Consider the following 14,792-nt stretch of genomic DNA (forward strand, 5'->3'; position numbering starts at 1 on the left):
TCCGCATTCACAATCAACCTACGGGCAATTTAGAGTGTCCAATTAATGTTGCATGTTTTTGGGATGTGGGAGGAAAACAGAGTACCCACGCAGGCACGGGGAGAACATGCAAACTCCACATAGGTGGGGCTGGGATCGAACCCGGGTCCTCAGAACTGTAAGGTCCTCAAGTTAAACACTTCATACTTTTTGAGTATACCACACAGAAAAAAATATTTGTTGGTAACGCAGTAAGTTTTCAGGAGTGTTTCAAACTCCCTCATGAACACCACCAGCACAGTCCCATAAAAAATGAAAAAAAAAATATTTAAGTTAATGTCCACTGGTAAATCATAAATCAATTTTAGTCGAGAGATCAAATTTGACCCAGAACATCCTCAGCGTACACACATTTTGTAGCTCCTGCACGAATAAATGACATTTTAAAATATTTGGATTTATGTAAAATTGGGGTCACTTAAATCACATTTACTTAAAAAAAAAAAATTCAAAATCTCTCAAATTTCAGAAGAAATGAAACATTACCCAAACAGTATGCAATTGTTCAACGCTGCATTAAAAAGAAAATGTTGGATTAGTACCCTGCCTCCTGCCCGAAGATCGCCGGGATCAGCTCCGGCGCTGCCGTGACCCTTGTGAGGCTAATCGGCTCCGAAAATGAATCGATGAATTAACACCTGATACTTATGATGGCCCCCAAAATAAGCCTGGCAATCACAATTGTCAGATCAGCGTAAAGATCGTGTAGTGCTGTGCAAAACGATGACTAAAAAATCCATAAATTTAATGACAATAACAAGACTTAAATAGCGAAGAAAAATCTCCTTCCACGTGAGACTCTTTAATATTTTTTTTTTCCGGCGTAAGATTATGTTGAGGAACACTGCAGTGAAATGACAAGTCTATGTTGTTACTATAGTTACTAATGTAAGTCTGAAAGGGGGCGGGGGTTGGACAATCTTTTTTCCCAGATGTACAGACAAAAGTATTCTGCACCCAAATACAGTCACAATCCGCATTTTTTATCATAATTTTGCACTCATCACATAAAAAAAAAAATAAACGCACATTCTTCCCCATTTTCTACCTGTGGCGAGCATGCTCGATTGACTTTAGATCAGGGAACGGATTGAGCCACCGAAGAATATTTCTTTTGCCTCCAAAATGTCTTGAGGGATTTTTTTGTAAATCTCTGCCGTCCAAGTACCGACATAATAACCAAAATTAAAAGTTAATTACAACTGAACTTCCCTTTACAAATGCGCTGTATAATATTATATTTAAAAAAAAAAAACATTAAGACATTGTAACATTGTGCATGCTTTGAAGATTTAATTCAGTGACTCTTTTGCATACAACAAGGGGGAGCCTGAGTACTGCACCGATAAACACACCACTGCAATAAATCGTTATGTCAGATTATTTTAAAAAATATGTTCCTAAATATGCTTGGCCAATAACAAGCTACAAAATATTAACCCAATCATTTCTAGATACTTTCACTTTGAGCCAATTAAAAGCTCTGATTTATATGATGCATTATCTCATAAATCTTACATCAATCTGTCTATTTTCTAAGAAAATAAATTATTCCAGGATTTAAAAAAAAAAGAAAATAAAGGGGTCTTTACTGTAATAAAATTATGAGAATAAATTATTATTTTTTAAAATAAAGTGTAACTTTGTTCTCTTATTACACTTTAACTTCACATCCCAAAATTAGGACTTTATCTTGGAAAAGTATGACTTCTCATAAAATTCATCTTTTTTAAAAAAATTTTATCCAGACAAAATACCCTTTGTACTTGTAAAGATTCTGCGTTTTCTTAATAAAATACAACTTTATTCTCTTATTTCAACTTTTTTTTGTTAAATCTTAAAGGAAATTGGCTTCTTTTAATAATGACGTTTTACTTGAAATGAGCCAATTTTTGAATTGTTTAATTGGAGTTGGGATTATGAGCAGAGGGGCTCCGTGGACCTAACAAGTTTGAGACCACCTGAGCTGATCAATTATTGTTCCGCTACTCCTGGACCCGACTGTGTATTGCAATATGGAGTCACTTTCTCTCATTCGGAAGCTAGCGACAGCCCGAAGCCGATGTAGTATTGACGTGACGTCAACTAAAAATAGTGCAAAGGAAGGAATTCCACGTGTGGGTGGCGTCACTCGTCCGTGGGGTCGGCATGCGAGTCCATCTCGCTGAAGAAGTCGCCTCCTGACATTTGGATCTCAAATCCTGCAGGGGAATCCACACTGTTGGGGAAGGCTTGGAAACGCGCGCCGATAATACCCAGAGACGCTCGTCACCTGTGTCGCAGACCCCGCTGCCCCCGAAGGCGTCCGCTTGGATCAGGTGACCGGACTCGAGCCCCGCTGACATCCCGTCGTAAGGAAAGAGCGCCTCCATCTGCCCTGAGAGACCCGCGAGGGCCCAGGTAACCGATCTTCACTTATCAAACACTTACTCACATTTCACACTCAATCCACATCTCCATTCTAACAAATTTCTAATGTAAATGGGAATTTTTATAAATTAAACATGCTTTTGGAAGCCTCAGCATGTTTAAAAACAGACCAAATTTTGCACGTTTCCTGTTGAAAATATGTATTTTCCAGGTCCCCTAATAAAAGTCACTCAATAGCGTCCCTGGAGATTTAAAAAGAAAATCAATTTCTCACATGAAATTTGGTGGACATGTCGATCATAACTGGGGCTGTAACGGATTAATGGCATTTGCATTCACTTCTATGGGGAAAGATGATTTCAGTGTTTTGAGTTACCGAGCCAATTAAATCTGGAACTCAATGCAATAGTATTTTTCTTACACATACGCTTAAAAAAAAAAAATGACAGAGAAAATGCGGCACGGTGTCTCAGCCGGAAAGCGTTGGCCTCACAGTTCTGAGGTCCCGGGTTCTATTCCGGACCTGCCCGTGTGAAGTTTGCATATTCTCCCTGTGTCTATGTGGGTTTTTCTCCAGCACTCCCCGTGACCCTCGTGAGGATAAGTGGCTAGGAAAATGGATGGATGTCCATCATAACAGGATGCAGGAAAAAAGCCTCAAGGACCCTTGTCTGAAATTGAACAGGAAGTCAGCCATCTTGGCACGAAGCAGCCATTTCGGGGGAATTCTGGGAATTAGACCAAATCCTGCAAGGGATTTTTACCCAATTCGCCCCCCCAACGGAAGCAGCTATTCCATTCAGATGGGTAACGCTAAATTGCCAAGATTTTTTTTTTCTTGCCTTATGTTTTTACCCTTTTCTTATCACGGCAGTTCAAAAACAAATTAGTATTTACTTATTTATTACACCTGACCTGTCAAATCCTCGCTAGGTGGTGGGGGATTGTCTATTTAAAGGTACACAGAATTGAGATACTTGCCCACCAACAGCTGCATCATCATTATCATCATCATCATCATCATACTCCCATGTGATAATATTCTGCTCAAAACAGAAACTCAAAACCGCCGCCCACACATTTGCTAATAAGCTCTTCGTATCCCAAACGTGCACTATAACCTTTTCTTGGACGGCGCGCTATCGTCTTGTTTTCAAAGGACCGCGGCGGTGACGAGATACCATCCAACAAGTACCTCGGCCGTGGTTCGCTGCCGGTTCGGGGGTCCGACCGGGCTGCGCGGAGGCGGCGGCGGGAGGGTGCGGCAGGCGCGGCGCTGGCGGGCAGGGGTCGGCGCAGAAGAGCTGGCGGTGTTGAGGATCGACAAACCTGAAATATCACACAGTCAAGTACGTACAGTACAGTCAATACGTCAGAATGCATCCATCCAATTTATACATCACTTTTCTTCAATTAAAAAGTCATCGATACCTGCAAAAAAGCTTCATTTTATTGCATTCATCCATTTTTTTTATGCTGCCAATTCTATTCAGGGTCGCATAGTCATAGTCCTCCAAATAATTCCGAATAATTCTGTGAAAAAAAATACTCAAGCACTAGGTAACTGGTAATTTCTAATTTAGATATTCTTTAAATAGTGCATCAATATCAAATAGACAAAATATAAAACAGGGATATACAATTTAAAATAGACCAATGATTTAAAAAAAAAAGATGGCATATGAAGTCAATAATAAATAGCCTTAAATGAAGTTTCCTTATTGAAAAATGAACCGGCACTTGGCAGGTTGTGAAGATTGATGATAAATATCCTATATGTATAATTTATTTGTATATCCATTTCATTACTCCAAAAGAATTTGGGTTCGGCCAGGATGCATCTTTATCTCCAGCGTTGTGCTCACATCGCGGATTGCTTTTCCTCCCTGCTGAATTTGAATGTGCGCAACTTCAATTTGCATTCCGTTGTTGACCCGCTGGTTTTTATTCCACAGAGTATTACATTTTGCAAATGGAGACCAAGACAGACTCTTGCAACTCATGTTTTTAAAGTTCCGAGTGGAGTTCTTGTAGGCTGAAATGCCAACTGACACAAATGGAAGGTTGTGATGCGATTGTTTGGTTTTCATAGCCCAGTCAATTTTTCTGACAAGACACAAGCTCTGTTTTAGAACCGAGTGATCCAACAACAAAGATTTTACAATCGATTTAACCTATAAAAAGTAATTACAGCACAGGCCTCACTCTCCAACTGGACTTTGAACAGAATTTTCTTTTTCTCTTATATTTTTGGATTGAATTCCTCGGCCGCTCTCATCCGTGACTATAACGTCCATTAACAGTGCGTGATTATAGATCATTGAGGCGAGCCGAGCTCTGCTTTGACGGGCTGATTCCCCCGCCCAGAATCCTGCAGAGCGGGTTTGGGGTCTACCGCTGCTTGGAGAACAATCGCAGTTAGCGAGGAGCTGTGAAGAGTCATCCCAGTCTGATCCAGAAATCCTTTACTACAGCTTTGGAAACGGTTTAAAATAAGACACATTTGGTTCTCATATTTTCCAAAATCAGTTTTGTTTTCAGATGAAGGAAATGGAGAGGAGCGGAGGGGGAAGAGTGAAGCTCCAGGGAGAAGAGATGGCGAGGGTGGACGACTTCAAATACTTGTGGTCAACAATACAGAGCAATGGTGGGTGTGGTGAGGAAGTGAAGAAACGGGCCCAAGCGAGGTGGAACAGTTGGTGGAAGGTGTCTGGTGTTCTATGTGACAGAAGAGTCTCCGCGAGGATGAAGGGCAAAGTTTTTAAAACAGTGGTGAGGCCGGCCATGATGGTGGTACTGAAGAAACAACAGGCAGCAGAACTGGAGATGGCAGAAATGAAGATCTTGAGGTTCTTGCTCGGAGTGAGCAGGTTGGATAGGATGAGAAATTAGATCCTTAGAGGGACAGCCCAAGTTGGATGTTTTGGAGACAAGGTTAGAGAGACCAGACTTGGATGGTTTGGACGTGTCCAGAGGCGAGAGAGCGAGTATGTTGGTAGAAGGGCGACGAGGATGGAGCTGCCAAGGAAGAGAGTGCGAGAGGAAGACCAAAGAAAAGGTTGATCGATGTTGTGAGAGAAGAGATAGAGAGGAAGATGCTTAGATGGGAAAAGATGACACGCTGTGGCAACCCCTACCGGGACAAGCCGAAAGGAAAAGAAGAAGAAGTTTCAGTATAGTTTTAACTTTGGTATGCTGGACGGTAGACAAGGTGGAAGGAATTATGAACAGTTCCAAAATATCAGTCAGTAATACTGCAAAACTTTCCGGCTTCTACTCATCCGGCTATTGCCCAAAATCAGCTGGGACGGGCTCCACCTCGCCCGTCACCCAAATCTCGAATAGATGAATTATATACATACAGTCATAAAATATAATAAACCAAAAGAATTTTGCATATATTTGATTCCTGGACCTCATTATATCGTCTCGTGAGTGTGAAATCTCCGCCCGCCCCGCCGCGCGCTTTTATTTTGTACATTTAATGGGAAGAAGCGTCACAAAACGCAATCCAGAAAAATACATAATTACCTGCGATTGTCTTGCAGAGTGCACATAAGAGCCGAGCCGTGGGGGGAGTCACCTCCCCGTGGAGCATCTGAGGAGGGGGGGAAGGATGACAGACACTTAGAGTCTAGCCGACCGCAGCATAAGTCTAATGGGTATTGCTTAGTGTGTATAAATATCTGCTAGGAATATGAGCGGGGGTGGGTGGTTTTTTTTTTTTTTTTACGTACTTGAGTATGGCTCTCGAGAGGCTCTGGAAGATGCTATCGAGTTGCCTCTTCTGGCTGGCGGGGAGATGCTTGGGTGCAGATGGTGGATGGTTAGGCAGTCCGTCAGAGGTTCCCGGGTCACGTCGGCTGCGGATTTCATCTGAGAAAATGACACACGGAGGGCAACGGTGCATTAGCGCTAATTACCATATCGCCGCTCTCCAATGAAAAGCATGTACGGTGGATCGAAAAAGTACACACATCCCTGTTGGAATGACCGGTTTTTGTGACGTAAAAATGATATCAAGAACAGTTTTACAGTATTAATGTTGCTTATGACCCGCACGACTCGAATTTTTCTAATTGAGACCCAACTGGAAACAACTTTTGCACTCTTTGTTAGCTAGATTAGATTATTTTGGAGTGACTCAACTTTTTCTAGACAACTGAGGGTCAAATATATATTAGGTCTAAATAATGTTGTTGCTGCATTGTTATGACATTGATTAATTAAAATAGTTTCTAATTAAAGGTTGTTTATAAGGGGGAATCGTTCTCAAACACGGAGACGGTATCTATGGTGACAAAAACAATAGTTTACGACCTGCTCGCTTTGTTAACATTCCGTGGGTGGATGTTTAAACAGATGCGCGGAGGATATTTTCAGCGACGCGTTCGAAGAAAATGGGAAAATGTCTGATTTGATTTTTGTTTGTTTCATGCGAGTAGAAGTGTTGGAACATCCAAATGACAGGTGTGTTTTGTAGCCCTGTAACTGGCCGGTCATTGATTATTTAAACAATCTTCTGTCTTTATGTCGATTTTTATACCGTGTTGGTTACACTGGTGGTGTAACCAACATCGAAACCCATTAGCTGTCAGTGGTTCCAAATTTGTTGTCAATTGCGCGGCGGATTTGTTCGGTGATGCTCCTCTTAAAAGCTTCTGATTTTTTTTTTTGAACAAAATGGTACAAGTGTTTAATTATACTGCCCCCAGGTGTCCAAGCAAAGAAAAAGAGGCATTATTAGCATTATTGCTTTACATTGTATTTAGTTGTCTTTACTGTATGTTTTTGTGACAGAGTGTTGTTTTTCATATGAAAAAAAACAACATTTTTCGGGGGGCTGTAACGGATTAATGGCATTTGCATTCACTTCCATGGAGAAAGATGATTTGAGTGTTTTGACTTACGGAACGAATTAAATCAGGAACTCAATGCAACAGTATTTTTCTTACTCATACCTATACACTGTTTTTAAAAAATGATATTACAGACTTTCCATCCATTTTTTTTCGCTACTTATCCTCACAAGGGTCACAGGGAGTGCTGAAGCCTATCCCAACTGTCAACGGGCAGGAGATGGGGTACAGCCTGAATTGGTTGCCATCCAATCGCAGGGCACATCCAGACGAAAAAGCCGCATTCACAATCACACTTAGGGGCAATTTCGAGTGTCCAATTAATGTCGCATGTTTTTGGCATGTGGGAGGAAACCAGAGTGCTCGGAGAAAACCCACACAGGCACGGGGAGAACCTGCAAAATCCACACAGGCGGGTCCGGGATAGATCCTGGGACCTCAGAACTGTGAGGCCAACGCTTTTCAGCTGAACCACCGTGCCGCTATTATTCATCGAAAATTATTTTCCGGCCCCCGAAGCTACAGCTCGCGGACCCACAAGGACTCCGGGTCCCTCCGTTTGTAAACCATGGATTTAAATCCCACACCCTTCTTTCTTTCTACCTTTTTCCGTAGCTGTCTCTCCGCAGCGGAATGGGACTTGACGTGCTTCCGCAGAGAGCTGGGATCGGTGTAGCGCTTCGCACAGCCCGGCACTTGGCACGCGTACGGCTTCTGAACGCACATGCCAAAAATACGATTGGAAACTTTTTCACGACACACAACCCGTTGGATGTCTCCCCCCTTTCCTCACTGTGTCCAGGTGGGTGCGCTGGTGCTTGGCTCTGTCACTGGAGTTGCTGAAGGCCTTGAAGCATCCCGGGTGCTGGCAAGGGTACGGCTTCTCCCCCGTGTGGCTGCGCAAGTGGATCTTCAGGTTTTCCAGGCGGGAGAAGGCCTTCTTGCAGCCCTTGAACTGCGGAGGTGAAAAAAAAAAAAAGAAAAGAAGAGAGGAGGAGTGGCATTTTAATCACGGTGAGGTATTTTTCTTTTTCTAAAAAAAACGAGACTTGTGGAGAAGGACCTCAGCCTCTTTTGTCCTCCTTTGAGAGGCACTGAAAGCCGCGAGTGCGCTCGCTGGAACTCACCACAAACGCAGCCTGCTTGGCCTTGATGTGTGGGTGGAAATGCAAATTATTTTTATAACAAAAAAAAAAAAATGCTCAAATATCCCAAATTCGTGTGATTTTCAATGAATGCAGAAGCATGAAAACGAGCCCTCATTGCCCGAGACTATATTACTCATAAAGCATCGCATTTAGGATCGTGCAAACAAGAAATATGTAATATTAACTGGGTCTTTATTGATATTTTGTCATTGATGTGAAGGCTTCATAATGCTACAGCCAATGTTCGTGATGCAGGTACGCCATACAAAATGAGCGCTGATCATTTCATATTAGAAACTGGCTTTTTTTTGTTGAAATGTGTTTACTTTGCTGTTCGCAGTACCTGCCAGCAGGGAGCAGTGTCACCGCACATGATGGTGGGTGTACTGTCTATGTTTTTAGTCCAAATAGCTACACATTTTTACATACCTGTGTGCACTTAAAACACACAACATAAGCAAATCCAACACATGAGCAGTATCCAATATTTTGTACAAAAGTTATGCTCACATTCATACCCAAAGTCATGTTTTTGAGATGTGGGAGGAAGCCAGAGTACACGGACAAAAACAGAAATATAATACACAGACCTGAGATCTGAACCAATAGCCTAAGAACTGCGAGGCAGATGTACCAACCGCGAGGAGTTAGATCGTGTTTTATCGTGAACTTCGTATGGCCCCGAATGACGATCTTGTATGAAAAATATATGCAATACTGACACAGGATGATACCAGGAATGTTTTTTTTTTTTTTGCAGCGTCATGCCAACCCGATGAGCTCACAGCTCCAATATGCGATTCAGCAAAGTTTTTCAATTCCGAGGCCAGACGTTTACGGTCCGTCTTCCTGTTCGCGGGGGCTTGGAATGTCCTCCCCGCTTGGGCCTAACGGAGAAAATACACAGAGCGTGTCCCATTTTGTTATTGGTGTGAATTCCTCACATAGTCGCACGGCTCGGTCATTTATTATTCACCGGCAACGTTCCTCTGCTCGCCCGCATATTTGGAGATAATAAAGGTAATTCATTAAGAACCTCGACGGTGCAATCTTGAAATACCGGCTGTCAGCGGGCAGGAAGCAAAGGGGCCGGGATTTGAACCCCCAGTCCTCAGAACTGTGCCGCCCGTGTTTAAACATTAAAAAAAAAAAAAAAAAATCAAGATAGTCCAGATTACTGGAATCAGTGGTTCAAAGATCATATAAATCATAGTGACACTCATAAATCATTTAGCCACTCCAATATTATGTTCGCAAACGGCATCAAACGTGTAATTGTGCGGCAGGAACAAGTTTGGACTTGTTCTGTGTTCACGGTGTAACAAGAGCGGGCCCCATTGTTCTCCGCCGGTTCTACTTTCTATTTAGTTTATTCTTCACCCGCCGCTCACTCCCCAACATAAACCGCTAAGCGTCTTGCACGGGATTTTAGCATTTCATCTCTAGCGCAAAACGTGCAACAAAAACCTGCACCCGTGATGTAACGTCGGAGAAAACTCATCAAAGTCATCAAAAGCGCAAATCAAACTGACAGAATCAATTTGCACACCCTCCCCCCACCCCCTCCCCTCCCCGTGGCAACGGCGGAGTAAGTAAGTGAATATTTTCTCAGGAAAGGCCGCGCGCCCGTTATGCACGCCGTTAATAATTGACTCGTCGACGGCGGACACATGAAGCGTGTCGTAGCCGGAGTCGTGCGCCACTTTGTCTGGGTCCTGTGTGATTTCCCACTTGGGGGGGGGGACGTGAGAAAGGAACGTGAAGCGGGATTGTCCACAATCGGAAATATTGCACGGCGCAATTTAGGAAAATATCAAGAGAAACGTTGGCAGCGTGGACAAAAACAAAACAAAACAAAACCCCACACAAATAAATAGAGACGTTTGTGTTTGTTTGCTTTCAGGTTCATTGAGGACAGATAACATTGAGGCCTTTCGAATGTGGCATTTTGTTTTGGAGATTAATAATATGTCACACACCAGAAGTGTGACCAAATATCCTCCCGATGTGAGGCCATCGGCATCTGACAGCTGAGGCTTTGCAGTTTTTGAAAGCGTATAATTTCCTTGCGCATGGCTCGCCAATTAACAGCGAAATGGCATTGTCTCCTGGCAAGACGTTTTTTTTCCTGTTCCCGACTGCAGTTTAGCGCCGATTTTAATACTTCAATAACGGGTAAAGCTTTATCACGGCGAAATGCGTCTGCAGAATGGAGCATATTTTGACGCTAGGGGGACTTTGGGCATGGACGTTCCAGGACTTTAGGAGTTTTGTGTTTTCGTTAGTGGTGGTAGTAGCGGGCGCTTTACTGCGTGCTTCGTCAAGAACGGATCCTATTTTGAGAAACTTGGATCACGTGAATTGTGTCGGAACATTGTGACAGCTGTAAACTTTTTCAAACTGATGCTGACCTACACGAGGGACAGAAAACTTCTAAACTGACAGTTTAACCAATCAACCATTGACCACGGTTTTTTTGGGTTCCTTCTTGGCCCATGTTGGAAGTGCCCACTTCCTGATTTGTTTTCTTAAATAGTCATCCATAATCCTTGTACTTACCTAACGAATCAGGTTATGATTGAGTCAGTAATCACTAACCATAGTTGATTGATGGCTAAATTTGCAATCCAGTGGAGGGGAAGTCTAATTGACCCAAAGCTCATTCTCAGAACAAGGGCCAAGGCTGGCGGTCTGCTGCCTAGTGGACTCTCATGTTACCACAATTATGACTACATTTTCCAGAGCTGCGAATGTCTCGTCATCTTTTTTTGCTCATACGTGCCCTGCGATCGACTCGCGACCTCGCTCCAAGCCGCCTCGGATCCAGTTACCCGGCAACCCGAATGAAGACAAGCTATGTCGGAAATTGGATGGACGGATGGTTTACCGTGCACTTGTTGGGCTTCTCTCCCGAATGGACCCTCATGTGGATCAGAAGCTTGTAACGAGCATTGAAAGGTTTGAGGTTGCGAGGACAGTCCGCCCAGTAGCACGTGAAGTCCTCGGGCTTTCTCTGGTCTACGTGGAGTTTTTCTATGTGCCTCACCAGGTCGTCCTTTTGGTCATATACCGCACTGCAGTCCATCCACAAGCAACAGTGGGTGCCGTAGTCCTCCATCTCGCCTTCCTCTTCCTCCAGCATCGGAATCTGGGGTAAAAAGTTGAGCCCGTGCCGGGGGAGAACCGCAGGACCCTGGTTGAGAGTCCTTAGTTTGTGGTGACCTCTGAGAAGGTGGACATGGCGGTGGGAGTGGTAGGGAGGCGGAGGTCCCTGAGGAATAGAAGCGTCTTCACCGGCCAGTGGAGCTGAGGGCACCTGAAGAATTGGCATCATGTTGTCGGTCTCTTCTCTACAGGACTCCGAAATCCTTCCCTTTAAATTTGGAAGGCACTGTTGTTCCACCACCATGTTAGCCATCTGACTCTCCAGACCCCCACCTTCTTCCAGAGCCTTCCTGCGGGTGCCTTCTTCTGGTGAAACCAGAGCCTGTGAGTGGTCTGGCATAGTATGGGGGTGAACCTGGGGGATGTAAGACCCCCTCACACCCAGGAAGTGGCCATAGCCCTCGGACTGGACTGGCGAGATTCTGGGGTGGGAGGCCGGCGAGCTGTTGATATAAGCCACAAGCGAAGTTGGCGAGGTGCGTATGATGGAATTGAAATCGATGCCCATCACGTCCGACAGGGGCGACATGGAAAGGGCTCTCTTCGTTGCGTTATGCTGTCTGGGGCTCCCGGCATCACCCGTAAAAAGGTACGAGGGCAGGGACGCCGACGTGCTCGTGCCGTTGGAGGCCTCGGTGCCGGACATAGCCGTGCCGGGGGGGAGGCCGAGGTGTTCGCCGACCACGGAACACGGCGCCTGCCCCAGCGGGGGAAGCACACGGTAGCCAAACGGCCAGTCGTTTCGTCCGCTAAACACCGACTGGGTCTCAAACAGACTGAGGGTCGTGGACGCGAGGGATTCTCTTGACAGCACCGACCTGAAAGAAAAACATCGGTACAGTTGATCTTGACTTGCAGGATTAATGGGCCCAATGGTAATATTCTTGCCAACCTGGCATCCAGAGGTGGGTGATAGGTCGCGACATCGTATTGATGACCAGGGACAACTGACATCGGAACGCTGGTTACCGTGAGGTTCCAACCCACCGGCTGTCCGAGGACTTCGATGGCAGGACTGGAACCAGCACAACCTACCGGAATAAAGGCCTCAGAATGATTACCGTAGCGCTAACAAGCGACGCAGAATTACAGGTGGGCTAGAAGTGGGTTAGAACCATGGATAGAACTGAATCAAACACAAAACTCTGCTTGGAGAAAGTTAACCGACAGACAAATATAAATCGCACGCGTTTGTTTTTAGCCGCGGAATTTCCCCCGACAACCTGAGCGGGACGCAGACACCTTCAGCTCTGTTAATCACTAATGAGCGTCTCGGCTCGTTCCCCCCGTTTTTCCCCTCCGTGTGAACTTACTTTAGGGACCGGGCTTCGCGCTCGGTTAATTATTAATAATGAGACCGAAAGGTCCGGTGAGATGACCGCATCGGATAGCCAAGTGAGGAAACGTGACGGTGACGGTTGATTACACGTTTTGAATCGGACTCTGCCAAGTATTGACTCTTCAGTTTTGAGGAAAAAATAATGAACAAAAATCCTTTTGCACGTTTTTCTGACAGATTAAGATAGATTGTCGGTATGATTCCGGATTTGGCACCGGATGAGGTTTACCGCGTAGGGACTGTACCTTTATTGGAAGAACCTCCCTGAACGCCGGCGTCTCTCCGGAGCGGCGGTGCCGTCGGCTTGACGTCCCGCTTCCCGTTTGTCGACAACTTCCCGCGGAGGCTCAGGCTCGGCAGGGCGACGCGGCCGCCGTCCCGCTTCCCGCCGCTCACTTTGTCCGCGCCCGGGAGGGGGAGGCCGCCCCACCGAGGGGAGGTTACGGGCGCCTTGACGGGCTGGGACCGGTGCCCTCTCGTCTTCCCCAGCGACTGGGACGCGCCGCACGGCGACACCAGGACCTGGCAGCCCTTTCCGCTCATGGCTCAGAAGGAGCTCACGTAGAGCTGGCATCGATTTAAGTTTTGACGCGCCGCTTTTTTGGCTCGTACCTGCCGGATCAAGAAAAAGGAAGCGCAAAAAGAAATATTCAACCAGCTCAGCTGACTGTTGGACTTTGAACATGAAGAAAATGCTCTTAATGTAAATTTTTTTTTTTAATATATATATATATATATATTGCGTGTACTCGCTAGGGTTGTAAGAGGCCTGGGACCTATCCAGGCTGACTTTATGTGAGATGATGGGTACACCCTTGATGGGTCGCCAGGGCAAATGGGCTTTCCCGACTCGGGACTGTTTGGAGCTTTCAAGTCATGAAAGGAATATGGTTGGATGTTTGGCGGTGGTGGGAAGGCCGTCCGGCGGGCTGCCCCACGCCACACCACTACGATGTAAAAAAAAAAAAAAAAATGTGTCCAATTGTGAACCATTTTTCATGCGCTACAAATCAAATGCATTATTATTATTATTAGCCCAAGATGACTTCTGATGATGGGGGCACGGTGGCTCAGCTGGTAAGGTGTTGACCTCACAGTTCTGAGGTCCCCCTGGTTCGATCCCGGACCCGCCTGTGTGTAGTTAGCATGTTCTCCCCGGGCCTGCGTGGGTTTTCTCCCGGGTGGGCACATCATTAATTGGACACTCTAAAGGTGTGATTGCGAGCGCGACTGTTTGTCTCGATGTGTCCCGATTGGCCGGCGACCAATTCAGGGTGTACCCCGCCTCCTGCCCAATGACAGCTGGGATAGGCTGCGGCACTCCCCGCGACCCTCGTGAGGATAAGCGGCTAAGAAAATGGATGGATAAAAGTCCGGTACATTCTGGGCTGGTCGCCAGGTCAATCGCAACGCACGTTCTGCAGGAGCAAGCAACTACTCAAGCTTACTTTCACTCCAGTGGAGAATTTAGCGTCTTCAATTAATAAATCATGCATGTTTTTATTATGTGTAAACTCCATCTAGGTAAAATGAGACCGAGATTCAAATCTATAAATTCTAACCGCTGTGCTGCTATTGTCGTAAATTGCATTTGTTGCACATATTTATCATCAAGCGGTAACAATTAGGAAATCGATCTAAAACAAAAAAGTAAAATAGTACTTTGGTCATGTGTGTTTTTCCGGATTAAACATATTGTTATGAATTAATAATAATCGAAGTTAACTCACGTCACGTTGTTGTCGCGGCCGTTCTCCACGGCGACACGTCGCGGTCGGCATCTCCTCCTCCGCTCTGAGCGCAAAGTGAGCAGCGCCGGAACAGGCGTCGCGTCGGGATGGGTGGGAGTGCAACTCGCACCGTCACTCTTTG

The 14,792-nt window shown here is 45.3% G+C and overlaps 1 protein-coding gene and 1 long non-coding RNA gene across 8 annotated transcripts in view; one reads left to right on the forward strand and one right to left on the reverse strand.

Moving 5' to 3' along the window:
* The window catches only part of LOC133490405 (uncharacterized), an 89,162-nt gene that overhangs the window by 2,731 nt on the left and 71,639 nt on the right, over window positions 1-14,792 (forward strand). For 4 of the 6 annotated variants that reach the window (XR_009792203.1, XR_009792200.1, XR_009792198.1 and 1 more), the window contains exons 2-7: window positions 2,247-2,439; window positions 3,569-3,758; window positions 7,884-7,973; window positions 8,071-8,282; window positions 8,637-8,671; window positions 8,757-8,793. This is a non-coding gene — a long non-coding RNA (uncharacterized LOC133490405). The remainder of the gene's footprint in view (window positions 1-2,246; window positions 2,440-3,568; window positions 3,759-7,883; window positions 7,974-8,070; window positions 8,283-8,636; window positions 8,672-8,756; window positions 8,794-14,792) is intronic. The other 2 variants (XR_009792199.1, XR_009792201.1) reach the window with 2 other exon arrangements.
* Window positions 1,055-14,707, reverse strand: glis3 (GLIS family zinc finger 3). Of its 2 annotated transcripts, XM_061800407.1 has the most exons (11): window positions 14,651-14,707; window positions 13,166-13,532; window positions 12,474-12,612; window positions 11,304-12,399; window positions 8,062-8,223; window positions 7,872-7,982; window positions 6,147-6,285; window positions 5,941-6,007; window positions 3,605-3,738; window positions 2,312-2,416; window positions 1,055-2,240 (listed from the first exon to the last, which is right to left on the reverse strand). In XM_061800407.1, exons 2-11 carry the CDS (start codon window positions 13,461-13,463, stop codon window positions 2,167-2,169), a joined length of 2,325 nt encoding a protein of 774 aa, XP_061656391.1. In that variant the 5' UTR covers window positions 13,464-13,532; window positions 14,651-14,707; the 3' UTR covers window positions 1,055-2,166. The 2 variants fall into 2 exon arrangements, with proteins under 2 accessions (XP_061656391.1, XP_061656390.1); XM_061800406.1 differs by having other exon boundaries at window positions 1,055-2,416.

This window comes from Syngnathoides biaculeatus, chromosome 17, assembly GCF_019802595.1.
Source record: "Syngnathoides biaculeatus isolate LvHL_M chromosome 17, ASM1980259v1, whole genome shotgun sequence".
Lineage (NCBI taxonomy): Eukaryota > Metazoa > Chordata > Actinopteri > Syngnathiformes > Syngnathidae > Syngnathoides > Syngnathoides biaculeatus.